The sequence below is a fragment of the Carassius auratus genome, chromosome 32, assembly GCF_003368295.1.
Source record: "Carassius auratus strain Wakin chromosome 32, ASM336829v1, whole genome shotgun sequence".
Lineage (NCBI taxonomy): Eukaryota > Metazoa > Chordata > Actinopteri > Cypriniformes > Cyprinidae > Carassius > Carassius auratus.
This window is the reverse complement of record NC_039274.1, coordinates 26,470,917-26,497,481: the sequence shown is the minus strand read 5'-3', so window position 1 is coordinate 26,497,481 and position 26,565 is coordinate 26,470,917. Positions and strand designations below refer to the sequence as shown.

The window sequence follows — 26,565 nt, the reverse complement described above, 5'->3', positions numbered from 1 at the left end:
AAATCATACTGATTTAGCTGATTTGCTGATCAAGAAACATTTCTGATTGATATCAATGTTGAAAATGTCATGCGGCTTCATATTTTTCTGGAAACAGTATTATATTTCTTTAAGACTAGTCAAAAGAACAGCATTTTTTTAATAGACATTCTTTGTAACATTATAAATATCTATGCTGTCACTTCTGAATAATTTTACTTGTTCTTGCTGAAGAAAAGGTTTAAATTAATCAAAAAATTTTAACTAGCGTATTAATTTGTATTGTCAAAAACTGATTTATTTGACAACTTATAGTATTTTCACTACATATATCCTACAAAACTGTTTTGCAGTTTCATCCTAATACATTTTTTTTAACTATGCATAATCAATGTTTTATGAAAGGTTCAACACATTGACCTTTAATCATAATTCAGTACGATTCCCTGTAGGACTACAATCATTTAGAGAGATCGTATTGCATGCTAGTTTCCTTTTATAGAAACAACCTGATGATTTTCCTAAGCTGTCAAGACCATTTCCTTCGGCGTCTCAATCCTGTCAGCGGACGACATCTTGCGGAAGAAGCGGTGGCCTCGATCATCGCAATTATCGAAAACAAACCCTGGTGGATACTCTAAACCGGCCAGACACAAGCTGATCTTCTTGGGTGTGAACTCTGTGCTGTACATGGTCTGGTTCTGAAGGGGAACGTCGGGCCGCAGCGGTGCGTTTCGGGGCTTGAAGCTAAAACTAGGCTGAGGCTCATGCTGAATGAAATGGGCCCTGAAAGTGGTCAGATCTTCCATTTTCCCACTGGCTCGCTGGATTTCCTCTTGTTTCCGGATAATTTTTTGACGCTGCGCCACCCACGGCAGGAAGTCATCTCTCATGGTGGTGTTGCCCTGAAAGGGCCTGGAGGACTTAGTGGGAAGTGAGAAGGGTTTGGCGGAAACAAAGGGCTGGATTTGGTGCTTGATGTAGTCTGTGTGCGAGGTGGTAGTCAGGTCCATGTGCTCTGTTGGACTCGTGTACTCCACTGACTTCTGCATCTGCCGGAGGGATACGGGCCACTGCTGGAAACGCTCACGGAATTCCGTGCTGCCCTGGAAGGGCTTGTTGGTGGCCGCTTTGAGCAGCTCAGGCTTGCAGCTTTTGGTTGGATGACTCGGCAGGCCTTGATAGTCTTGTCGATGGGTGGTGAGGTCCTGGAAAGGTTGGCTGCTGGGTTTGTATTCTATTGGCGGTTTAATGTACCGGGCTTCTAGAGCGTGTGGAACATAAGAGAGCTTGTTGCTGGTCATGTTTTCGAAAGGAGTATCGGATAGCTTGGCTATGTTTGGGGGCTTGTAGCTCTCTCGTGGCACGAGGCCTCGGTGGACGAAATCATCCTGGAAGGTCGTGGAATTCCCAAACTTTGCAGAAGGGGGTTGATATGGTGTGTCATGCTTGGTCAGTTCCCGTCTGCTGATCTCCCACTGACGAAAATCCTCTTTAAAAACATCATACAAAACTTTTACTAACAAACAAAGGCATTTACTGTAATAAATTATTTTTATGCATTTCACTTGAGTTTTAAACAAGCTTTTGTACTGTGTACTGAAAATATTGTTGGCTTTTATGATAAACTGAACAGTACTACCATTCATACTCTAAGTTTGGGGTTAGTAAGATTTTTTTAAATGTTTTTAAAATAAGCCTTTTACACTCACCAAGGCTGCATTTATTTGATCAAAAATACAGTTATTTTTTTATATTATTAAAATGTAAAATAACTGTTGTTTATTTGAATATGCTTTAAAATGTAATTTATTCCTGTGATGTAAAGCAGAGTTTTCAGCATCATTCCTCCAGTCTTCAGTGTCACATGATCCTTCAGAAGTATGCTGATTTGCTGCTCAAGAAACATTTCTGATATTTATCATTATCATTGCTGAAAATGGTTGTGCTGCTTAATAAGTTTGTTGGAATTCATGATGGATTTTTTTTTCCAGGATTCTTTGACAAATAGAACAAACGGCAAACTGCTGTCACTTTTGATCAATTTAATGCATCCTTGCTAAAATAGAAGTAAAAAAAACTAAACTTAAACTATATATATATATATATATATATATATATATATATATATATATATATATATATATATATATATATATATATATATATATATATATATATATATAAACAAATAAATACATTCAAATAAATGTAAAAATAATACAAATCTTACTCACCCCAGACCTTTGAACAGTAGTGTGTATGATGTTTCTTGCTGAGAATAAATACATTTCAATCTAAATATACTTGATTATTATCTAAGTAACAGTTGATAACTACATGTGGTTGTTAATACAAAATACTCTCTTTGTTCAGTATGTATTCTGAAACTGGATGCTCTGAAAGCATCACATGACCTAACTGACCTAGATTGTCATTACCTGTATAGGTGGGTACAGTGTCCAGTTTTGCATTCGTGGCATAATCTCTCTCTTTAGGACGCGAAGGAACAAAAGGTTGCACTTCATAAGGGTTGAAGTCTTGATTATAGGTCGTTCCTAAGTCAATCTCTCCAGGCTTGGGCTTGTACTCGGCCTGCGGCTTCTCAGGGCGACGGGTGATCATATACGGGATATAGTCCATCCTATACACAAGGTTAAAGCAAAAAATCCAAAAGGTTATATGACATTCTGAAGCCAACAGAAGGGCACGGAGGAGCCGTTTTAAGATTTAGTTTAATGACACTTTGCATTTCTTTTAAGTCAAAGAAAATCGATCCAGTTCTAGTGAGTAGATCAGTTGTTAATGTACATATAAAACACAGTAAATGATTGATTAAAGATTAGTCACAAATTCTCAGAACGTACCTGAAGGTGGTTGTTCCTTCCATCGTGTCCTGATGAGCTTTATACTGCAGCTGGGGCTTGAGGCTCTTGGGCCGCATTTGCCCTTTATAGGCAGGATACTTCTCAGAGTACTCTGACAACACATTAGTCTGACTGCCTTTCTTGTAAAGTGCTGTGGGCTGGTGTGTGCAACGGTGGCGGCTGGAGATAATAGAGAAGCATTTAAAGCAGAGGACCCAAAAATAATAATAGACACGTCTAAGAAGACATAAAACTCATTAATATTGTATTTCACCAAGAGATTCTTGTCAGTTTCTGCAGTACTTTTACTGAACATGTTTTGTGTAGTCCAGGGCAACAGATATACAACAAACTCACTAACTCACTAACTAGTGAGTCACTAACTAAAGGCACAATCCAACACACACTCGTTAATTCATATTATTTTCTTTTTACTACAAGTGTATTGAGGACTTACATTTGCTTCAGACTGAAAGCAATTGATTAAAACCTGTTAACTGTCACCCGGCCCCTCGGTTGGACGCCTACGTTTACTTCACTATATTACAATTAAATCCTAATCTAATCATGACAAACTATATATTGTTGGAAAGGTCTAAGACTTCTAAATAGACATTTTATTAGCTTTTTATCTTTTAAAAATATATATATATATATATGTAGGAAAAGCGATAGATTAATTTATGGCAAGAGTGCACCCTAAAAACCTACATCATAACAGGAGTTCTGACCTGAGTTCTGAAAGTCTTCTTTGTTGCAGTTTTTTTCTATCACACTTTAGAAATCATCAGAAATTATATATCACTTGAAAACTTAAAATCTCAAAATTCAACCTTTGAAACCCATTTTAAATTCAAATTGTACTTCAAAATCATGTTACAAAATGTTTTCAGTCATGAATTATAAAAATGTAGGTTTGGATCATGCACTTTCAAGTCTAAGTTCAAAAATGTGAGTGACAGTTAACAGGTTTTAAATTAAAATTTTAATAAAATTAAACTGGCTACTTGACATTTTCTTCACTATTTCCCAATTAATTACGCAACGATATAAAAGGGTAAATAACGTAATTGATTTTTTTTCCAAAATTAGTTATTGTAGTTTATTGTTTTTTTACATTTCCAAACCATTATTAAAATGTATTAAAATTAATTAAATATGAAATTATTTTCACTTTTCAATCCGTCAAGATTTGATATTCCTGTCACCATTTACCTATCAATTATTCAAAACACCTTCTCGGGCTTCAAACAGAACTACAAAAACAGACAAACACACTCAAAATACTCTTACCCACAGCTGCACATGTCACAGATACAAAGCCGTGTCATTTTCCTCGGTTTATTGAGGATAGTTATCAATTTTCTTCACTTTACGCACTGCTTGCTGGCGTTGTCTTGTACTAAGCGTTCTGTTTCCCCGGCAACTAATGTTTGCGGCGTCCTGGTGATGACGCAGATTAACGTATTACGTATGACACGTGCGACGGGCACTACGCACTTTTGCGCTTCCTGGACTAGAGGAAACATGTGAGTGTCTGTTGTCATTTGTCATGTTGATGGTATTAAAGTTTGAATATCAGTATTATTTTTAGTGAGGTTGCGCGTTTAGTTTTTACGACATTATATATGTTTGCTGTTGTTTAAGAGCCTGTCAGTTTTAGTTGAATGGACGTTTTTTTGAAAGGTTGCACATGCTTGTGTCTAATGAGTCTTGTGCACGAGAGAATGTGTAAAATAATGTGCCGAAATGTTCCATATACTATTATTATTATTTTTATAAAGCTCGAAAATTAGAAACCGATCGACACATTTTGTGTTTAAGAAAGAATTAGGACACACTTGGTAACAATAACAAAATGTCAAAATAAATGTTGTTTATAAGTCAGACAGCGCGAGTACGCTCAAAACAGTTAACAACAAGTTTTGAAATCATAAAACATTTGACATACTGTTAAAAATGAATCATCTGATAGACATCTTTAACCATTCCGTTTTGATTTTTACTCCCAAACCACCACTTTTCATCCTTTACCGTCTATAACCATAACTGTCCTTTCTATGTATGCGTATTTATGACAACACTTATTCAAAATTGTTGAATGTGGTGAAGCATTCTAGAATACATACAGTATATTGCAATGACAGGCATACATTTTAAAACAACCAAAGCTCAAATGCACGCTTTTTGGGGTTGCTGCATATCTATGTGCACTACTAATGAAGTAATCTTCACCTTTTTTGCTTCATCTTCATGCTGTAGAAAAGTCAAAATGCGTGACGCAAGTTTGGAGAAGATAATAGCACTGCAGAAGAAAACATCACACATCAGGAATCTGTGCATTCTTGCTCATGTAGATCACGGTGAGTTAAAAAGGATGTTGATGTGTGTCAGATATTAGTTTTTATTAATTGTTTGGCGTCTACCACAGGGTTTGAGTTAAAACTTGAAACTGTGTGTTTGTGAATGTGTGTCGCTTATAGGGAAGACGACATTAGCAGATTCTCTGGTGGCAAGTAATGGGATTATATCCAGCCGTTTAGCTGGAAAGGTAAGTGGACTTCTGGATTCTTCTGGACTGAGTCTGTCTCAGTTTGTTCTGTTTCTTCACATAATCCCAGACAGACTGATGATGATGAGATCAGATCTCTGTGTGCAGCGCTGGTTGTCGTCAGACTCCTTGTGCATACAAAAATCTCACTTGATTATTACAATTAATGACAAAAGAAATGTAAACTGATATTTCCTACTGACACATTACAGCAAAAGATAGAAGTAACTGACTTAAAACCATTTTTGTTTTTCATGCAAAATACAGTGTCATTTTTTTCTCTCTTGTTTTGGATGTGAATTAAGACTCGACATGTCCTTTCTGTTTTCTGTCTGTTCCTGTAGCTGAGATATCTGGACAGCAGAGAAGATGAGCAGATCAGGGGAATCACTATGAAGTCCAGTGGTATTTCATTACATTACACGACAGGTAATGGCCACTGTGGTCTGTTGCTGCTCCAGCACCATGTACTGCTCATGTACTCATGGTTAAGAGCTGTCGTTGTCATTGCAGGAGGAAACGAGTACCTCATTAATCTGATCGACTCGCCCGGTCACGTGGACTTCTCCTCGGAGGTGTCCACTGCCGTCAGACTGTGTGATGGGGCCATCATTGTTGTTGATGCGGTCGAGGGAGTGTGTCCGCAGGTATCATCCTTGATTTGAGCATGCAAGTTTTACTGTATTAGTTCATAAAGGCAACCACTTTGAATGATTCAGCCATTCGAACGAATCAGTTGAATGAATGATTCAGTGATAAAATCTGTGAGTTTGCCGACACCTGCTGGCGGATTTAGTTTCATTCATCTTATAATTTCTGTTATTTAAATCATTTAATATTTCTGTTTTCGAAATTTTATATTTAAAACATTAATCTCCACATGAATTTAAGAATTCACCTCTGAGCATCATTAAACGTCTGGAAATGTACCTACAGGCCACCTTTGTGTTCTTCAGTGCTGTAGTACAAATTAATTTATTATTACTAATTTCATATGATTGGTAACTTGTTTGTCTTATTCGGCTTCTTATTATATTGCTTTAAATGGAAAAAAAACCTTATAAACATACTATTTTGAATTTGACAGATAGAAAGAAAATACTCCTTTAAGTCACTTTAAGGAGGTAAATGTCACCTAATATCAGGAAGGCTAATTTTTTTTAATCAGAATTTTTGATTATTGATCAAAAGCTGCTCTTAAATTGTTAAATTAGGAGGACAAGCACTACTGACTGAAATTATACACTAAAAATTAAACTGAATCCGCCAGCAGGTGGCGGCAAATCACTGATTTTGTTAGTGAATCATTTATTCAATTGATTCGTTCGAATGGCTGAATCATTCAAGAATGAAGCAAGTGACTGTCTAAATGAACTGAAACGTTAATCCCTGTGAGTGCGTAGAAGTTACACACTTTAAGAATTGCAATGACTGTCACACACTTTATACTTGGTCGTCATTTTATTTGGTCATTTCCTAAACACTGTTTTTGGTTTTTATTTAATGTCAAAATAGAGGCTCATTAAAAATCACAACAGAAGAGTTTGTAAGTTTGATTCATGTCCTTCGTTTGCATTTTCAACTGATTCTTTGTTCAAAATACTGATTCAGTGTTCGCCAGACATCAAATGTTGATTTTAACCACAATGAATCACAATGCTATAAGTAAAAACATATTAGAAATCTAGATGTTTTGCATTGAACCTCCTCAATCTACTTGACAGCTATGCTTGTGCGGTCTAAATGATGGTGCTGTTTATAAAACTTGTACACCATCTCTTTCTTTTCATCTTTAGACGCAAGTTGTTCTACGACAAGCTTGGCTGGAGAATATCCGTCCTGTTCTTGTCATCAACAAAATGGACCGGCTGATTGTGGAGCTGAAGCTCACTTCACAGGAGGCGTTCACACACCTGCAGAAATTACTCGAGCAGGTGAGTCACAGCTCCAAAACACGGCTGAAGCTCTGGAGCAAACTAGTACAAACATCTATTTTATTTGTGAAAGAGGAATCATGTCATTTTTTTTAGGTCAACTTGCATACTGCAGAAATTCTTGTTTTGTTTGTTTATATATTTTTATATGATTTATATAACATCCGTATTGGAGTCAGTATGTAATATGTAATAATGTAACTAAAAGTTATATTTCAAATGAATGCTGTTCTTTTCAACTTACTATTTATTTTGAAAAATATCTAGGTATCTGTTTTCCACAAAAAAAAATCTGTTTTTTCAGCACATTGATAGTAATAAGTAATGTTTCTTGAGCTGCAAATCAGCATATCATAATGATTTCTGAAGATCATGTGACACTGAGGAATGGTGTTGAAAATTCAGCTTTGATATAATATGAATAAATGACATTTTTTAAATATTATCAATTTCAATTTTTAATAATATTTAATGAATAATTAATCAATAAATTAAATCATTTTTAATTGTAACAATATTTAACTATATTATTTTACAATATTTTTACTGTATTTTTGAATTAATGCAGCTTCAGTGGACATTAGAGGCTTCTTTCAAAAGCATAAAAAAAAATCAGCATTTTTGCAGTTGTGTTTTTGACTGAGGAGGATGTTTTGACTTCTGAAAGTTACACTTTGTTCATAGCCCAGAGATCAAGGATATTTTGATCATTTTCGTGATATGACCCTTTGAAGTGTCTCTGAACAATGATGATGTTCTAAGGCTTTAAATGTTTGTAGGTGAATGCAGTTACCGGCTCGTTATTCACCTCTAAAGTCCTGGAGGAGCGAGCGGAGAAAGACGCAGAAGCTCAGAGCAGCTGTACAGAGAACAGCAGCGCAGATCAGGTGTACGACTGGAGTGCAGGGTTAGAAGAAACCGATGACTCGGACCTCTACTTCAGTCCTGACCGCGGAAATGTGGTGTTTGCCAGCGCTATAGACGGCTGGGGCTTCAGGTACATCTGACACTTTCTCAAACTGAGGGCACTTTCACATTTCATTCATTTAATTTGTCAATATTTTTGCAGCTTTCATGGGTAGCTTTCCTGCTACTTTACATCATGCCAGTGATTGTAGTACTTCCGATGGCTCACAAGATGGCATTACTATACTAGATTTCAACCTTATAATGTATTGCACATTTTTGTGGTCTTACATAATGGTGGTTTTAGATACTTGAAACAAGAGCTAAAGTAAAGTACTAATACGACTAGTGTAGGTGGATATTTCTAGCCCTCGTCTGATCAGCATGAGGATGCTTTTTGCACTGAAGTTTATTACTTTCAGCATGTTTTATACTGTGATGAAAGCACGCCAGACTCTCCAGACTCAATGACCTTTTTACAGTTTTAAGATTAAAAGAGAAGTTGGACATCATTTACTGACCCTCATGTCATTCCAAGTCCTTTATCATGTTGTTGATTTAGTAAAAACACAAAATATGATGTGAGACTAAATGTGTGGGCTGCTCTTTTCTATACAATGAAAGTGTAATGAGGCATAGTGTACACATTCTAAAGTGCTTCATACATCTATTTATTTTCTTTTAAGATTAATTCTCATAGAAGGTGTATTAGCATATGGGCTAGAAAGACTCGTTTCAGTCCATTACCGTAAGGAGGCCTTGTTTTGAGATTTCTAGAAGTTATGTTGTGCTGAACTAATGCAAATGTTACATATCAATCTCTCAAACAGAAACACAGACGTCTGAGTTGAGTTTGCTTTTTATGTAGACCAGAAAGAAGTGACCTAGTTAGAAGTCAGACATAGACATCTTAAACCAATTAAAAATGTTTTATAACATTTTATAACAGTACAAACTTAAGCATTCATTATTTTTTGTTAATTTCAGTTGTAATATTTACTAATACTATATATACATGTGTGTGTATATATATATATATATATATATATATATATATATATATATATATATATATATATATATATATATATATATATATAAAATACAGTTTTTTATTTTTCATAATACAAGTGTTAACCTTAAAACTGGGTTTTTTTGAGTTAATTAAATCAAAAATTAATAATTAAAATAATTAGTTTAAACATGAGTGTGTCTGTGTGTGTGTGTGTGTGTGTGTGTATATATATATATATATATATATATATATATATATATATATATATATATATATATATATTTGAATAATAAAAAAATATATTTTTATTGTATGATTTGTTTAGTTAAATGTAATGTGAACATTAGTCTATCAGAGAAGTGTGAACGTGTGTAAGTGTTGTTAAAGGTACAGGTTGTAGGACCTGCCACTAGAGGGCGCACTATCAAAACAATAACCATCGCGTGGTTTGATGACGCTAAGAAGGAGCGTGTAATGATGGGATTTGTTGTCTTCTACCCAACCGCTGATGGCCATCAATCAGACGGAAAGATAAATCATGGATTTAACACGAGTTTAACCATTTGCGCGAGTAGATTACATACAAAGTCAATGCAAAGACGCGGTCAGACTATGGATCAGACGCGTCGTCACGCTGGTCTAGAGACGCGATGCCCCGCGTTTGGCGTGTATGCCCCATAATACTAATATTGCTGATCATTATAATAGCTTACGTTTTCTGTAAAGATACAAATCAAAACAACTCACCTGTCGAGTAAAACACAAGCGAGATCGGCATGTCTTTCTAGTTGAAGTTTGTCGCGAAGCTACTTCCGCATTTGTCCACGACACTGTTGTCACATGGTTTCTACGTCAGTAAAGGCGGGAACAAATGGGAACTAACGTCAGTGTTTAGAATGGGGAATTTTCTCATGATTTACAAGTAGTTGAAACATTACAGATATTTTTAGTAATCAGCTGGACAAAATATATAACACTAGCCTAGTGGTTTTTGGATATTTTACTGCAAATATCTTACAAATTGTACCTTTAAATTATGGGAATATGAACTGAAAATCTCATGGGTTACTTAAAGTAAATATTTGATGTCCAATGGGTTTGGCTGGCATAAGAAGTTAAGAGAATCCCTGATGTATCTGTTATATTTAATATCTATTATATCATGCAGCTGAATGTCCATCGTGTCTTCATTCACTAGCACTAACCACTGCTCCACTGCTCTGACAGAAATACGTTTTTGAAGATGAAGGCTAATGATATCTTACTGAATATGACTCGGTGTGATGTTTAACATTGCGGCTGTAAATAGTCTGTTAAATTGAGTTACTTGTTAATTATGCAGCGATCTTACAGCTGTCAAATATTAGAGGCGTTGTTGAAGTCACAGACATCTTTGAACTATATTCTTACAAATTACTGGAATGTAATAAATAACAAATGACAAGTGCAAATAATGATGCTGAGTTGTCTTTTCTCTAATTATCTTACAGAATTCATCAGTTTGCTGAGATGTACAGTCAGAAAATGGGCATCCGCTTCTCGGTTCTGCTCAAGACCCTGTGGGGCGATTTCTACCTCAACGCCAAAGCCAAAAAAATCATGAAGGGAGCTCAGGTACTACACTTTTTTTTTTTAACATTGCTTATGCACTTGTACCATGGTAATACCTTGCTTTACCTTACAACACCATATAAAAACAATTGCAAAACAGCTAAGTTCCATGATATTACCATCTGATGCCATCGTTATGTCATGGTTTCAGCACAGTATGGGTTTTCAATATGTTGTTTTTCACCCGAGAAAATATATATTATCGTACTTTATTTTGAGAAAGCAGTGTTTATGCAGATCTTAAAAAGTCTTAATTTTCCTTTCCTCAAATTAAGGCATTACAAGGTCTTAACTCGGAGCCGAAAGTCTCAAATTCATAAAATGATGACATTAAATGTTGCGTGTACATTCTGTGTCAACTCAAGCAGACGTCCCTGACTCAAATTGTTGATATGTCAGTAGTTTTTCTGAGGAAAGATTAACATGTATAGTGATGAAAGCCAAAATATGAAATGTCAGTGATGTATATTTACTGAGTCATCCACTATTTTGTGTTGCATTCTTTAAAAAGTCTTACATTTACCTTCATCAAACCTGAAGAAGTTCAGGGAAGATCTGTGTTGTGGTGCATTAAAAGTTGAAAGAGCTGCAGATTTCAGTAGAGTGTTTTCAACATGACATACTCGGTTTGACTATCTTTGGAAGTGTTGAAGGAGCCACATCCATCTGTTTCCTTTTGAGTGAGTGACAGGAAGTGGGCTGCCAGAGCTACAGGAGTGATGTGACAGCAGAGACCCTCCATTAGATGCTCTGGGTTTGTAGTGCCATTAAGGGCATTCAGATATGCCGTAGTTATGCTAATGGATGTGAGTTACCTCTCTGAAACCTCACCTTAGTAACTAGAGAGCACACACACTCGCACATTAGTCTAGAACATCCTCACTCTTCCCATGAACAAATCATCCGCACAAAGCAGAACTGGATACAGTGACTCTCATATTTTGTATTTGGGTCTATTATTATGATACATGAACATTATACAGACAGTGATTTGACTTTACACTTCTATGATGGACTGGTTTTACACTTCTGAATTAAAGTGCAATAATAAAATACTGAAAAAAGAAAAGAAAATCTCTTTTGCTCACCAGAACGGCATTTATTTGATCAAAAATACTGTAAATACAGTATTATTATGAAATATTATTACAATTTAAAAGAACTGTCCTCTCTTTGAATGATTTATTTTATTTCTTTGATGCTGAATTTTGAATAAAAATATAAAGTTCAAAAGAAGAGCACAATATATTTTTATCTAATCTTGCTCTATAAAACTATTAATTTTCTATTTTATTTATTTTCTATTAATTAGTAGACTTTATTTTATCTAAAAAACATTTTGTAGATTTTATATTGATTTATTATTTTATTATTATTATTATTATTATTTTATTTTTTGTAATTATTTTATTTTTTTTGGAAATTAAAAGGTTTTTACATTTTGAGAATCAATGGTTTAACTTATTGATTCTCTTTCCTGAAAGTGTGATATTACAAGTGATATTATTATGTGAAGTGGTGCCCACATTTAAAGCATGTGGAAGATTTTGCTAAATTTTATATCTTGAAGTTCATTTTTCATTGTCCCAAAAACAAAATGAGGATATCTTGTGCATTGGTTAAGAAGAGCCCTCTTGTTGGAGATTTTGTCAGTAATGCAGGACAAGGATCTTAATAATGATTCATAATGAATGAATGAAAGATATATGCCTTAGTCTGGAGTTACCAGATTATTGGACTTGCTAGTCATACAAAAAAAAAAAAACAATAATAATAATCTTCATTGCAGACTGATCAATCACTGCAGTTCTTCCGCTCTTGCAGACCGATCTCATTCAGAGAGAGTTGGTTATGCAGGGTTATGTGACCTCCAGACGGCAACATTGTTTTGTGGTACTGAGAATTTATGTTAGTGAAGAGTTTGATCCTGTTCAGTCACATCAGAGACTTTTTATTATGGCTCCAAATCTTTAAAGAAACGAAAGATTCCTTACTAACCCTGGGTTGCTTACATGCTGTGGCTTAATTTGTGTATTGTGCATTCTGTTTTTCATTCACTGTCCTAACGGACATCATGCTCATTTGCTCCCTGTTTTTGTTTGTCTTCACAGTCCAAAGGAAAGAAAGCTCTGTTTGTGCAGCTTGTCCTGGATAATATCTGGAATATGTATGATGCTGTGGTCACTAGAAGGTAACTTCCTATGTATTTGTCAGTACAACTTAGCAGTTTACATGAACACATGATTTGTCTTTCCACACTGAAATCAAATGTGCAGCGAAATGCAGTATAAAAAAAAAAAATCATGTCACATGTTATTTAATATATATTTAACTTAGTCATTTAATATACAGTGTGTGTGTATATATATATATATATATATATATATATATATATATATATATATATATATATATATATATATATATATATACTGTATATTAGATGCAATAAAAAATTAGAAACATTGCAAAAGTTACTAAAAAAAGTTACTAAACCTGAAATAAATAAAAAAAGCTAAATAGAAATGTAGCCCTTAAGTAAATTAATACAACTTAATGACAAAATTTAAAGTGTAAGTACAATTGCAAAATCACTGAAATACAAAAAGTAAAAAAAAAAGAAACAAAAACAGAAATTAAAATTTAAATGAAAACGTAAAGTGTAAGAATAATATTAAAATGTAAATACAGTATTAATAAATACTTTAGTAGTATATAAATAATACTAAAATGACACTGATGGCATTAAATGGACCTCAGCAGTGCTGACATTTTGCTAGTGTATAATGTTATAAAATTGAGTCATGAAATATAGCATTAAATAAAATAATAAAATTCACTTTAATCACTTTAAATGTATATTTCCTGTTTCTCTTTCCAGGGACAAAGAAAAGGTGGAGAAGATGGTGACCTCTCTGGGGTTAAAGGTCATGTCTCGTGACCTGAGACACTCGGACCCCAAAGTGCTCCTCAGTGCCATCTGCAGCCAGTGGCTTCCTGTGGCTCAAGCTGTGCTCTGTATCCTTTACCACAAAAACACCAGCGGTTGTGTTGAAAAACTACTACTGTTCAAAAGTGTGGGGTCGTTTCTGGAACAGCTCACCTAAGATGCATTTATTTGATCAAACATGCAGCAAAACGGCAACATTGTGGAATAATTTGACATATTTCTATATTATTTTTATTTTGATTTCTTCCTTGAGGAATCATTCTAATATGCTGATTTGCTGCTCAAGAAATTTATATAATTTATATATATAATTTGTTTTCAATGTTGAAAACTGTTGTGCTCTTAATAATTTTGTGGAAACTGATTTTTATTTTCAGTGTTCTTGGATAAATAGAAAGTTCGAAAGAACAGCGTTTACTTTAAAATAGTTTTTGAAGTCATTTTTTTTTGTAACAGTCTAAAAGTACTTACTGTCAGTTTTTATCAACATAATGCATCCTATTGAATAAAAGTATTAATCCCTAGATAATTATTAGTTTAGTTAATAATTTTAGCCTTAGCTATGCTATCTATTTTGGTATTTTTAAAGAAGTTTGTAAGAAATGTAAAATTCAAATTTACAGCATTATTTCGACACTGCAACCACTGCATTGTGATTGGTCTTGAATTTATTTTAAAAGTGAACTGTTATTGGTGATATCTATAACCTCAGGCTCTGATAAACTGGGAATAAAGGAGACAAATACAATAGATGACAGCGATATTAGATAACAGCCCTAAATAAATAATGTCAACTGTTTTAGCAGGTTTCGTAGACAAGCCAGTTCTGGCATTGTTTCTCTCAGGCCTTGAGGTTTGTTATAGGTATGCAACTTGTAATTTGAGTCGAGTAATTATTATAAGTAGTCGTTCTGTGTAGTGGGATCAACTTTGAATCCTCCTAGATACAATGTTTGAGTAAAACAACAGAGAAGGGAAGACATTTGGCATATAAAGATTGGTTTAGCCTCTTGGTCCTGTGTCTTGGACTGTCCTAAAGTCTAAATTTCAGAGTATAGATTCTAGAAGCGTATTATACACAGCCTTTAGTGATTTTATCCACTGCAGCTCTAGGCATTTGACTGGTGTTGTCCACCTCCTCAGCCGTCAGCCGTCCCACCGTGATATCTCCAGCTGTACGGGGAGGAAGCGCACAACCGACCGCTATTAGATGGCTCCTTCTGCACCGATATATGATTGACAAAAACACGCCTCGCAATTACTGTGGTGACAGGAGCTCGGAGAGACACGCCACTGCCATTAACCCTTTTAGTAGTGTCAGTTGTTCCCCTAAACATGTAATTGAGTCATTCTCAAAATACTTTGCAAATGCACAATTTTGGCCCACTTGGCAGGTGTTTTATATTTGTGTGTTGTTTTATTTTGTGAATAGAAAGTAGTTGGAAGTTTTCACCGTTAGTGAACCATTGCTTTTAAAGCATTACAGGCATAAACCTTTGCTTTTTAGTATTGTAGTGAGAACTACTATATATGATAGATAAACTTTTATTAAATGTAAAATTGACCTGGATTTATGAGCACAACTGTTATAACAGTAAGATATGTTTCACAAATCATCATAATTAGAATGATTTTTGAAGAATCATGTGACACTGAAGACTGGAATAATAGCAAAATCAGCTTTGTCATCACTTTAAAATGTAATTATTGATTATATAATCCTTTTGATTTAATTGAGTTCAGGCTTGGTGAGCATAAAATAATTATTTCAAAAACATTAGAAAATTTTACTGATTTACTTTATATATATATATATATATATATATATATATATATATATATATATATAAAAATAAAAAAAGCACATAAAAATCAGATTTTTTTTTGCACAGATGTTATAATTTGGGCTGGAATAAATTTGATATAAAAGCATAAAATATCTTAATATACATACTGAGGTTGACGAGCAACATTTGTTCATTTGTCATTTGTTATATGTTTTTTTTTAAGGTCAGCACTTTTTTCAGTGACCCAAAAAAATATATATATAAAATTTCAGGACCTATTTTTTACCCTATTTGTGGAAGGGGCCAGTGGAGTGTGTTTTCTTGAACTGTTCCTCAGCAATGGTGTGTGAAAAGCTGCCCTGCCCAGCTGAGATCTCGGCGGAGAGAGTGGAAAAGCTGATGAGCGTGGGAGCGCGCAGGTTCGACTCTCTGCCCGAGCAAACACAGGAGCTAAAAAAGGGTGAGTGCATGTTTTCGGCTGCAGCTGAGAACCTGTGAGCAGAGGATGTGATTCACACAGTGTTTCCCGCCGCCAGACTCACATCTGTGAATACACCGTTTTGAAAACTCAAACTCACACTGTAATAACTCACACTCTTTTCTCATGAAACATCGCCCTCAGATCTTTTCTAGCACTTTCTGCCACCTGGAAGCTTTCTAGGTCTACAACACCTGTCCACTCACTGCTCTGTGAACTGGTTTTGACTCCAACAGCTCCACATGTGTCGTGTTAATTATCATGGTGGCCTTTAGTTATGATCCTCCTTCATTGAAGGCAATATTTCACCCAGAAGATATTCTGATGGTTTCACAGTATATCACAGTATTTTTAAATAAGACTTCTTCTTTAATCCTCTGTAGCATTTCTAGATTGTTCAGCTGGTGAGACGGCGCCGGTAATCGTCTTTGTGTCAAAGATGTTTGCTGTGGACTCCAAAGCTCTGCCACAGAACAAACAGAGGTACTGAACTTGCAGATGTGTGTTTTCACAAGTTATTTTAAACAAATGTCTGTTTTTCCTATGTTGCATGCAGTTTATTATCAGATCAAAATGAGTTATAGAGTGATAGAAACATGACATGATCTGATACAGGGTTAACAGGGTTATTATAGTTAACTATTCCTAATCTATCTACTTTTATATATATATATATATATATATATATATATATATATATATATATATATATATATATATATATATATACATAAAACATTTATTATTATAATTATCAATGTGAAAAAATAAAATTTGTTAGATTAACCGGGACATGTTACAGCATTTATATATTGTTAGTTTGATTATTATTGGTTTGATTGCTTCTTGTTGCCCTCAATTGTAAGTCGTTTTTGGTAAAATGATTTTGCTAAATGATGAAATGTAAATTATAGTTAACTAAAACTGAAGCTAAAACAAAAATTAAAACCATAAAAAAATGTTACTTGATATAAAATAAATGTTCCCTGAAATAGAATAAAATGTAAAAAATGTTTTATTTCATTTAGTTTCCAAGGCATAATTTCTATGAATATGAATAAATATATAAACTACTAAAAATGCCACTCAATTTTTGAAAATATATATATTGTTTTACATTTATTCCACAATTTATAAAATAAAATTATTTATAGATGTTGTTTTTTGATATTATTTTAAATATAGATTTCAAGGAAAACTAGATCTTTTAAAACACAGTTAACAATCAATATTTATTACAAGACATAGACATGCATTTTACATTGTTTATTAATAGTTTTGTAAGCCTGAGGAACATTCAAATTTCTGTCACAATGCAAACTTAGTATGGAGTGTAAGCTTAAAAAGTAGTGTTCTTTCAAATGTACATAATTTTTTCTTAGAAATCTCATTTTTTCCTATGACTAAAGGATTATTTAGCGGTTTATCCTGGGTGTGTTTAGCAAATGCTCTTGCAGGTTGATTTGCCTCTGGTATGCAGCATCACATACAAAATGAGCCTTTCTGTCTCTTGTCACATAAATACGAAGACACGCTGTGATTTTGTTTTTCATATTTTTGTGTTGGTGGTTTAATGTGAGGAACATTCCACATATGTGTCTCCACATGGTGTTCTGGAGAAAACAGCCTTTAGGCATCATGGAGAAACCACTGAGGAAAGAGTCAGTACAGATGCTTCCTTTCGTAGATGGTTTATAGGATTTTGATCTGAGTCGCTCACATAATTTACATCAGTGAAGATTAGACTGTCATTCCGACTCAAACCATGTGCAACTATGTCGCAGATCCTAAAATGTTTTACGTGCTCGCTTTTGCCATTGGTGGGTGTTCATTCTGCATCCTGTGAAGGCAAAGTGCAGTCACTACACGCGTTGATAAATCAAGTGTCTTAGATTGAGATCTGTCCTGTGATGGAAGGATTTGTACTAACTTTGATTAAGATTTGACTAAGATTCAGATAGAAGAACAGAATGTGAAATTAATATCAAGTAAATCAAAACTCAGTCATAACGCCTTAAAGCTATTTTTCTGAGCTCCAGTGTTTGTGTAGCTATTAAGTGGTGGTTTGACAGAGTAGTAGGACATTTTCAGTGTTAAATGCTAATTGATCCTGATTGATTTCCTTTGAAAGAGGTTCTTCCAGTACCAGAAACACTACTGGTCAAACGTTTGTGATAATTAAGATGATTAAGTGAAACATACTGAAATAATATTTGTTTTCAAAAAGTACATTGGCATTCAGAAGTTTGGGGTTGGTAAGAATTTTTTTTTTTTTATGTTTTTGGAAGTCTCTTATGCTCGCCAAGGCTGCAAGTATTTGATCAAAAATACAGCAAAAACAGAAACATTGTGAAAAATTATTGCAATTTAAAATAAAAGTTTTCCAATTTAATATATTTTAAAATCGAATTTATTCCTGTGATTCAATACTGAATTTTCAGCAGTCTTCGGTGTCACACGATCCTTCAGAAATCATACTAATATACTAATTTGCTGCTCAATTATTATTGGTGGTCAATTATTAATAACGGTTCTTATTATCAGTGTTAAAATTAATTTTTGGTGTTTAATATATATTATTTTTTTTAAAAAGGAAAACTATTTTAACCACCCAAAAAAAAAAAAAAAAAAAAAAAACAGTTTTTTTTATATTGTAACATTTTTCTATTTTATTTTTATTTATTTTGAATTTTTTAAAAATATTTTCAAAAGTTTGACTGGTATTATAAGTAGAGTTCTTTATAAAAATCGCACAAAATTTAAATGGGTATAAAAATACATTGAAAATTCCAGATTATCCCGTTGGATCTTATTTAATTTCCATTAGGATTCCAAAAGGATGTGCAATCCTTCATGCTTTTGTCTAGACTGAAAGCTGTAAGTTCCTGAATAATAGATGTGTGCTTGTATTTTTGAGCAAGTTTACTGTAGCCCTTGGGTTTTACAAACTGAATGGACTTTGGCCATACAGTGATGTAGCAGTTGATCAATACGGCACTGCATTTGCTCGGTGTGTGTGTTTGTGACAGAATGTGAAGTTTATGCTGCTGTGTTGTTGGACCATCAGAATTTATATCCTAAGGTAATGTCGCTGGCTTAGATCTGGTCCCTGTTGATGCTCTTTGTGTCTGGACTCAACTCAAATAAATGTTTTTCAGCTTTGGTCTCAAGTAAGGTGACGTTGTGTCAGCTCTGAGGAACAATGCCCGTCGCAGATCCGAGAGCGGACGCTAGATGGCGCTCTCAGCCGCGTCAGACTCCTCACATGACCCTGGCTCTGAGGACATGAGCCGCTCAGACTCTTTGTTCTGGAGTCAGTGTGTCAGTCAGCTTTAGGACTGACCTCGGATCAGACATTTCCATCATTCACTGGTTTAGATGGAACTGTAAAAGGGAATTAGATGGCGTTGCAGATTATTCAATCAAGTGGATCTTCGTTTCCATCTGTGCCTTTTCAAACACTCCACCCACTCACATAATCTTACACTTACATACGTGCTTCGTCTGTCTGGTGTTTTCTGGGTTCTGTCTCACCTTCTCCAGAAGGTTACAGCCACGAGTCGAGGTGTGCAGTAGGACTAAAATACCACTGTCCAGCCTGGACCGATTTTGGGACCTTTGTTCTCACCCTTTGACCTCAGCCTCGCGCTTTCATGTCGAGTGGGTAGTCAATTAATTATCTGAAGTCTAATGGGTGGAGAGACAGTTGCACTTTTAATCATTAGAAGCAGATGGCTTGGGCAAACCCGGACGGTGTTGTTTTGATAAAGGGGGCAGTGGGTGGTGTGTAGGAGCTCCTGTGTCGCATTAGACTGAGCTGCTGATAATAAAATCCATGTTTGTGTAGAGCAAGAAGAGTGATTAGACACGTGCATGTGATTGTCAGAACTCACACACGAAAACCCTGTTCTGGAGGATTGAATGGATGGGGAACTGGAAGCTGGTTAAACATAAGAAGTCAAGAAGAAATGCTGCGTAATGCCGGCTGTGTGTTGTGTGCAGGTCAAGCATGTTAACGCTATGCTCAGAGTTCAGACTGATTCAACTTTGACCCCATCTGACACTGACCTTTCCAAGTGCGGATGGGTGTTTCACATAATATGCCATGTTATTTTAAAATGAATAATTAGAAATCATAACTGTGAGTTTTTATGTCACTATTTCTAATTTAAGTCATCATGTCTTATCTCAATATCTACTTGGTCTTAATTTCAACTAATAATAGACCTTTTATTATTTTTTCATTCTAAAATCTTTACTATGTGTCATAATTGCGACTAATAATTTAGACTTTTTTTGATGACTTTTTTACTTTTTTTGATTAATCTCGTTATTAATTTTTTTTAGGTATATTTAGATTTTTTTTATGTGATAATTCAGAATTTTTATCTATTTATATTTTGGACTTTTTAACGTGATGGTTATGATTTTTTAATTTGATTTTATTGTATTTTTTTCTTTCCATTGTGACTTTTGTCATAATTTCAAATTTTTAAGTCATAACTATGACGTCATAAATGTGCTTACTTTAACTTTTGCATGTGTGTTCATGTAAGCATTTGAAGTGAAATTGATGCTTAAATTACCCTGTGGGTTTCGAGCAATGTCTAGCTCAATGGAGGTCAACTCTATTTCCTTTAGCTCTGCTAGAGCCATCGAGGGATGAGTGCGATTAGTGAACGGAAAAAGAGTTGGGCCGTGGTAATGTACTCCTGTTTATTCAGTCTAACATCATACAGTTTCTTTCATCAAGAATGCTGTGGTTAATGTGCCACTGTATTTCCTTCCTGGCAAGTGTGAGGAGAGATTCAGAGAGGAGCTGGGCGGCTTCCAGTAGCTCTTTTTATCTTCATTGTTTGCTTGTGTTCACTCTCTGTTGTACTCGGTCACCGTCTCACCCAACCTTTCTCCAGAAAGACACTCTCTGTTTTCCCCGTTCCCTCGCTCTCAGTCTCAAGTTTTTTTTCTGCGCTTAAAGCAGTCAGGGTCAGGGTATCCAGGCATAAAGTTTCTCCCTGATCTGGGATGATCTGTTTTTTTTTTTTTTTTTTTATTATTATTATTATCTCATGTATGTGGAGTCTCTGTCCTACACACACACACAGGTGTTTTTTTTTTTTTTTTTTACCTACGCCCACTTTTGTGTCCCTTTTGTGTTCAATAGATAATTCATGATAATTAATTGAAGACATTGTTGTGAATGAGCAAATCATTGAGATGTATTATATATATATATATATATATATAAATTATGACTTTCATTTGTGTTCGCAAAGAGGAGTAAATAATATAATATTTAACATTTAAAATAATAATAAATGTTTAATGATATTGTCACTTTTTTGCATTTGCAAATGCTGTGCAATAAAAATACAAAGACCGTAAAAATATATTTACAAATTAGTATTTTTAATACCATTTCTAATGTGTGAACATATCAACATATAATTTCTTCTTATTATTTATTTATTTTTACTATGCATAAAATGCTAGCTGTGAAGTTAGTGAAATGAAACAAATCAGTTTGCTGTTTTAATGTTTCAAAATGTAAAAAAAAAAATCTTAAATTGTGATTTCCACTGTAGAATTAATAGTGATTTTGAGATGTGGTGGAAATCTGTTGATGGCGGTTTAGGGTGAAAAAAGAAAACGACCGAACTGCTGGACAGTTTTTGTAGACAGCTAAAATAAATGAGTGAGTTTGAAAAGGTTAATGGTTGCCCATAGTTAAAGAAAGCACATATTTGTTTTCTTGGCTCTGCGAGTGTTTCTGCAGCGAGTGAAGGCGACGGCTGAAGGATGACATCATCTTTTGTGAGTACAGCTTTTAGCTTGTAAATGAGCTTTTCTTCCATATTTTCTATCAAAACATCATATCTAAAAGTGATCATCCATAAGCACATTAACCCGATAGCATCAAGTGCATATAGACGCTCTCACATCAGATGACCTTTGACCCTTTGGAGTGAACTGATAAAACTAAGAGAAAAGGGTATGGCAAACACAGAGAGGCTGAGAAAATGGACATAAAGCGTTCGTCTAGACCACAATGCATCTCAGATTTCAGCCTGTAAAGTAACGACGGCAGCAGCTGCTAGCATTATGCCCTGACCCACATTTCAGTCTTAACATATCAAAACAGTGCTATTTAAGCAAGCCCAGGCCAGATATCCTGTGCTGGAGAGCAGATACGCCACTCGTAGTTCATTTGATTCTTCCTCTTGATTTGATGAAAGCTTCTGTTGAGTTTTTGAGCTCATAGGAAACATGCCAGGAGTAAACTGTTTGTTTGCTCGCTTTGCATCAGAGAAATTGTTTTTATGTCTTTGTTTGTAATGAAGCATTTATTGAAAACCTCTTGTGGATACCTGTTTGACTGACTTTTAGCCTGAATAAAAACCCTACATACCCAGATTTCCAGAAAGTTTTAAATACCTAATGCATTTTTTTTTAATGCATTTCCTATCAATTTGAATTGGAATAGTTTAGTTTGTTTATTTGAAAAGGGACAGTGTACAAATTTTAACAAAAATGTTTCCATTCCAACATTGTACCAGACTCAGCCAGCTAATTACCATCAGATTGATAAACAGGATTGATTAAATTTATTGAATTTCCCTCAAAAATAAATAAATTAATAAATTTAAAAAAATTTTTATTTATTTATTTACCTATATAGACTACTGTTTGACAAGTTTGGGGTTTTAATTATTTTTATTTATCTATATTTTTTTATTCAGCAAGGATGAATGAAGTTGATCAAAAGTCATTTATATTGTTGCAAGAAATTATATATTTCTATGAAATCCTGTTCTTTTTTAACTTTCTATTCATCAAACGATCCGAAAGAAAATGTATCACATTTAATAATAATAATAATAATAATGATAAGCAGTGCAACGGTTTCCAACATCAATAGTAAGAAGTGTTTTTTGAGCAGTGAATCAGCTCATTAGAATGAGTTGATGCTGAAGACTGGAGGAATGAAGCTGAAAATTCTGCTTTACATCACATTAATAAATCACATTCTATAATATATTCAAACAGAACACAGTTATTTTAAGTTCGTACAATATTAAAGCGTCTACTGCATTTTTGATCAGATAAATGCATGAATAAATTATTTCGAAAACATTACAATAAACCTTTGTTTGTTAGTATATGTTAGTGATTCAAAAAATTATATCTTGCTCTATTGAAACAAAAATACTTGCAAAAAATACATTTCGTTCCATTCAGCATTCCTGGTTCAGATTTGACATCCTGCCTGTCACCTCAGTTCACTGTGAGGAATTGAATGGTGCACACGGCTGACACTTACTCAAGTCAAGTCTGTTATTTTGCATTGCTTTTTTCCAATTGAATGAACTGCATCAGGAACCCTGCACAAATGCATTCCTCCACCTTTGGGGTTGCCATGGCAATGATCAATGTGGGTCATTGTGTATGTGTGTGTGTGTGTGGTATTTGATTTGGCGTGTGGGAGGGTTGTCAGCCCCTCTTAAACATGCCCTGCATAGAACGCTAATGTGTTGGCTCGCCTGATTGGCTGCTGGTTCTGGGGTTTTTATTAATGGCACAAGGCAGTCGGCAGGCAGAACATTAGTTGGGCTGTTCACTGCCCATATGCACAGAATCACACATATGAAAAAAAATTATATATAAGCATATGAGCAAATTAGCTTTTGGTTTTATAAATTAAGTTTCAGATACATTGGTCATGATGTGAATTGCACATGTAAATATATGTGTGCATTATACATATAAAATATATTTTTAGAAATAGAAATTTGGTCAGATTTGTGTCATTTGGTTCTTTCGAGCCCAACAGTTGCTTATATGTCTAATGATTTTCATGTAGCATATTTATTGTATCTGAAATGTAATTAAACTGTAAAATGTAGATCTAGTATTGGCAGATTTCCATCCATCATAAGTAGAAAACATCTGTAGTTTAAAGTCTTTTTGATTAAGTGTTTTGTGTGTAGTTTGTTTTATGTGTACAGATTTAGAAACTATTTATATTTCCCTTCCTCTGTCATTTTTTTCCTCCCTTTGAGAATGTATAAAAAAAATCAATCCAGCTTATGGTTTTTGAAGACTTCGTTCGCTGTTAGGTTCTGTAGCCATTACTTCATGAGCACAGTGGCCGAGCTTGTAAACGAGCTTCACGCTGTTTCCATTATTGCCAATAAGCGACACATTCAGACTTTTGAGAAGGAAAACATGACGATTTGCAGAAAGACTGAAATGAAACACTTGAGACACGCTACATGATTGAAACACTAATACAGCGGAAGTTGAGAAAAGGAGGAAAGTGGGGAAAAATCTATTGAGAGTGATTAAGACCTAAAACAGTTTAGTTATGGTTGATTTTGCACTTGTTCATAGTTGCTATTGCACTACAATTTAAAAATAACAAAATAATAGCTTTTAAAGTAGAGAACTTGAGGTTTTCCTCTTGACTGTGTCTTATTATAATATTTCAACATGGCAGTGTTCTCTCAAATCATCATAACAAACTTTCTTTATGACTGGGAAGTTACAGTCTGCACTTTTCCATAAATAAGTATATTTGAAATATTAGTTACATTTACATTTATATTTAGTCATTTATTCAGATAGAATAGAAAAAGAATAGAGCAAACTAATGTTAGAAGTCTTTTTTTTTATTTAAAAAATAAATTTAATGTTTATCCTATTACTTTTTCTTTGGCATTAGAGACACATTAGAGGTCAGCTTTTTTACCATTACCCAAGTTGTATCAGTCATCAAAAATAATCTTCTTATTATATATTTTTTTTAATTATTGCTATTGTTATAATTATTTTTAAATTAATGGTAAAATATATGTTAAAGTTTAATCCCACAATAGCTCATCCCTACTGAATGACCACTGCAGCCGTTTTTATTTTATTTTATTTTAATATTTTGTTTATTGAAAATAATAAAACAATGTAACATTTTATAAAATAAAATAATTTTATAATATGTAGAATTATAACTCTCTGTATTCAGCCCTACTACAAGCATCTTAGTTCAAAACAAAACACACACACACACACACACACACACATTTTTAATTATTAGCAACCATGTTCATTAGCAACTTTCCAAAAACTTTTGACACCCTACAAGTAAACATTTATTTATTTATTTATTATTTATTTGAATTAATAAGAATCATAACTCGCTTCGGTCAATGAGCTGAAACTTTTGTTATCAACTAGATAGTAAAGTTTGTTTTCAAACTTTAAGTTGGCTTGAAAAAGCCTGGCCAGAAAGTTAGAAAAATGTAGAAAGTTTGAAAAGCTTAAAAAGTTTTAAAAATGTAAAAGTTTGAAAAGTTAAGAAGTTTAAAAAAGAAAGTGATTAACATATTACTAGCATTATAAGCAAGTGACTACCATGTCGTTAGCATGATTAGCAAAGTTGTTAACATGTTTCTAGCATGTTGAGAGCATGATTTTAGCATGATTAGCATTTTGCTAGCATGTTTCTAGCATGTGACTAGCATGTTTCTAGCATGATTAGCATGTTGCTAGCATGTCACTAACATTTTGCTAGCATGATTAGCATGTTGCTAGCATGTTTGTAGCATGATTAGAATGTTGCTAACATGTCTCTAGCATGATTAGCATGTTGCTAGTATGTCGCTAACATTTTGCTAGCATGATTAGCATGTTGCTAGCATGTTTGTAGCATGATTAGCATGTTGTTAACATTTTAGTAGCATGATTAGCATGTGGCTAGCATGTCTCTAGCATGATTTTCATGTTGCTAGCATTTTATTAACATGATTAGCAAGTGACTAGCATGTCGTTAGCATGTTTGTAGCATGATTAGCATTTTGCTAGCATTTTGCTAGCATGATTAGCATGTTGCTAGCATTCCACTAGCATGTTTGTGCAATGATTAGCATGTTGTTAACATTTCGCTAGCATTTTGTTAGCATTATTAGCATGTTGCTAATATGTTTGTAGCATGATTAGCATGTTGCTAGCATGTTTGTAGCATTATTAGCATTTTGCTAACATGTTTCTAGTATGATTAGCATGTTGCTAGCATGTTGCTAGCATTTTTGTAGCATGATTAGCATGTTGTTAGCATGTAACTAACATTTTGCTAGCATGATTAGCATGTTGCTAGCATGTTTCTAGCATGATTAGCATGTTGCTAGCATGATTAGCATGTGGTTAGCATGTTGTTAGCATGTTTCTAGCATGATTAGCATGTTGCTAGCATGTTTCTAGCATGATTAGCATGTTGCTAGCATGTTTCTAGCATGATTAGCATGTGGTTAGCATGTTGTTAGCATGTTTCTAGCATGATTAGCATGTTGCTAGCATGTCGCTAGCATGTTTGTAGCATTATTAGCATTTTGTGAACATGTTTCTAGTATGATTAGCATGTTGCTAGCATGTTGCTAGCATTTTTGTAGCATGATTAGCATGTTGTTAGCATGTAACTAACATTTTGCTAGCAT

The 26,565-nt window shown here is 34.2% G+C and overlaps 2 protein-coding genes across 3 annotated transcripts in view; one reads left to right on the top strand and one right to left on the bottom strand.

The window, feature by feature from the left end:
• Positions 1-76: 76 nt before the first annotated feature.
• Positions 77-4,283, bottom strand: LOC113051949 (stabilizer of axonemal microtubules 2-like). Its single transcript, XM_026216146.1, has 4 exons — positions 4,140-4,283; positions 2,847-3,026; positions 2,421-2,623; positions 77-1,471 (listed from the first exon to the last, which is right to left on the bottom strand). The coding sequence occupies exons 1-4, from the start codon at positions 4,175-4,177 to the stop codon at positions 501-503; spliced, it is 1,392 nt and encodes a 463-aa protein (XP_026071931.1). The 5' UTR covers positions 4,178-4,283; the 3' UTR covers positions 77-500.
• The window catches only part of LOC113051948 (elongation factor-like GTPase 1), an 84,767-nt gene continuing 62,474 nt past the window's right edge, over positions 4,273-26,565 (top strand). The window contains exons 1-12 of one of the 2 annotated variants that reach the window (XM_026216145.1): positions 4,273-4,375; positions 5,109-5,209; positions 5,330-5,397; positions 5,742-5,826; positions 5,911-6,044; positions 7,194-7,331; positions 8,111-8,328; positions 10,743-10,866; positions 12,975-13,054; positions 13,745-13,881; positions 15,938-16,060; positions 16,462-16,561. In XM_026216145.1, coding sequence (XP_026071930.1) covers positions 4,296-4,375; positions 5,109-5,209; positions 5,330-5,397; positions 5,742-5,826; positions 5,911-6,044; positions 7,194-7,331; positions 8,111-8,328; positions 10,743-10,866; positions 12,975-13,054; positions 13,745-13,881; positions 15,938-16,060; positions 16,462-16,561 — 1,388 coding nt within the window. In that variant the 5' untranslated portion in view covers positions 4,273-4,295. Of the gene's footprint in view, positions 4,376-5,108; positions 5,210-5,329; positions 5,398-5,741; positions 6,045-7,193; positions 7,332-8,110; positions 8,329-10,742; positions 10,867-12,974; positions 13,055-13,744; positions 13,882-15,937; positions 16,061-16,461; positions 16,562-26,565 lie in introns of both variants that reach the window. The other variant, XM_026216144.1, reaches the window with a different exon arrangement.

What these genes read in the sequence shown, in the direction of transcription:
- LOC113051949 (XM_026216146.1), bottom strand. Translation starts at nt 4,177, where the DNA reads ATGACACGGCTTTGTATCTGTGACATGTGCAGCTGTGG. An exon ending in TGTGACATGTGCAGCTGTGG is followed by an intron (nt 3,027 to 4,139) that starts GTAAGAGTATTT and finishes TATTATCTCCAG; the next exon opens with CCGCCACCGTTGCACACACC. An exon ending in GAAGGAACAACCACCTTCAG is followed by an intron (nt 2,624 to 2,846) that starts GTACGTTCTGAG and finishes CCTTGTGTATAG; the next exon opens with GATGGACTATATCCCGTATA.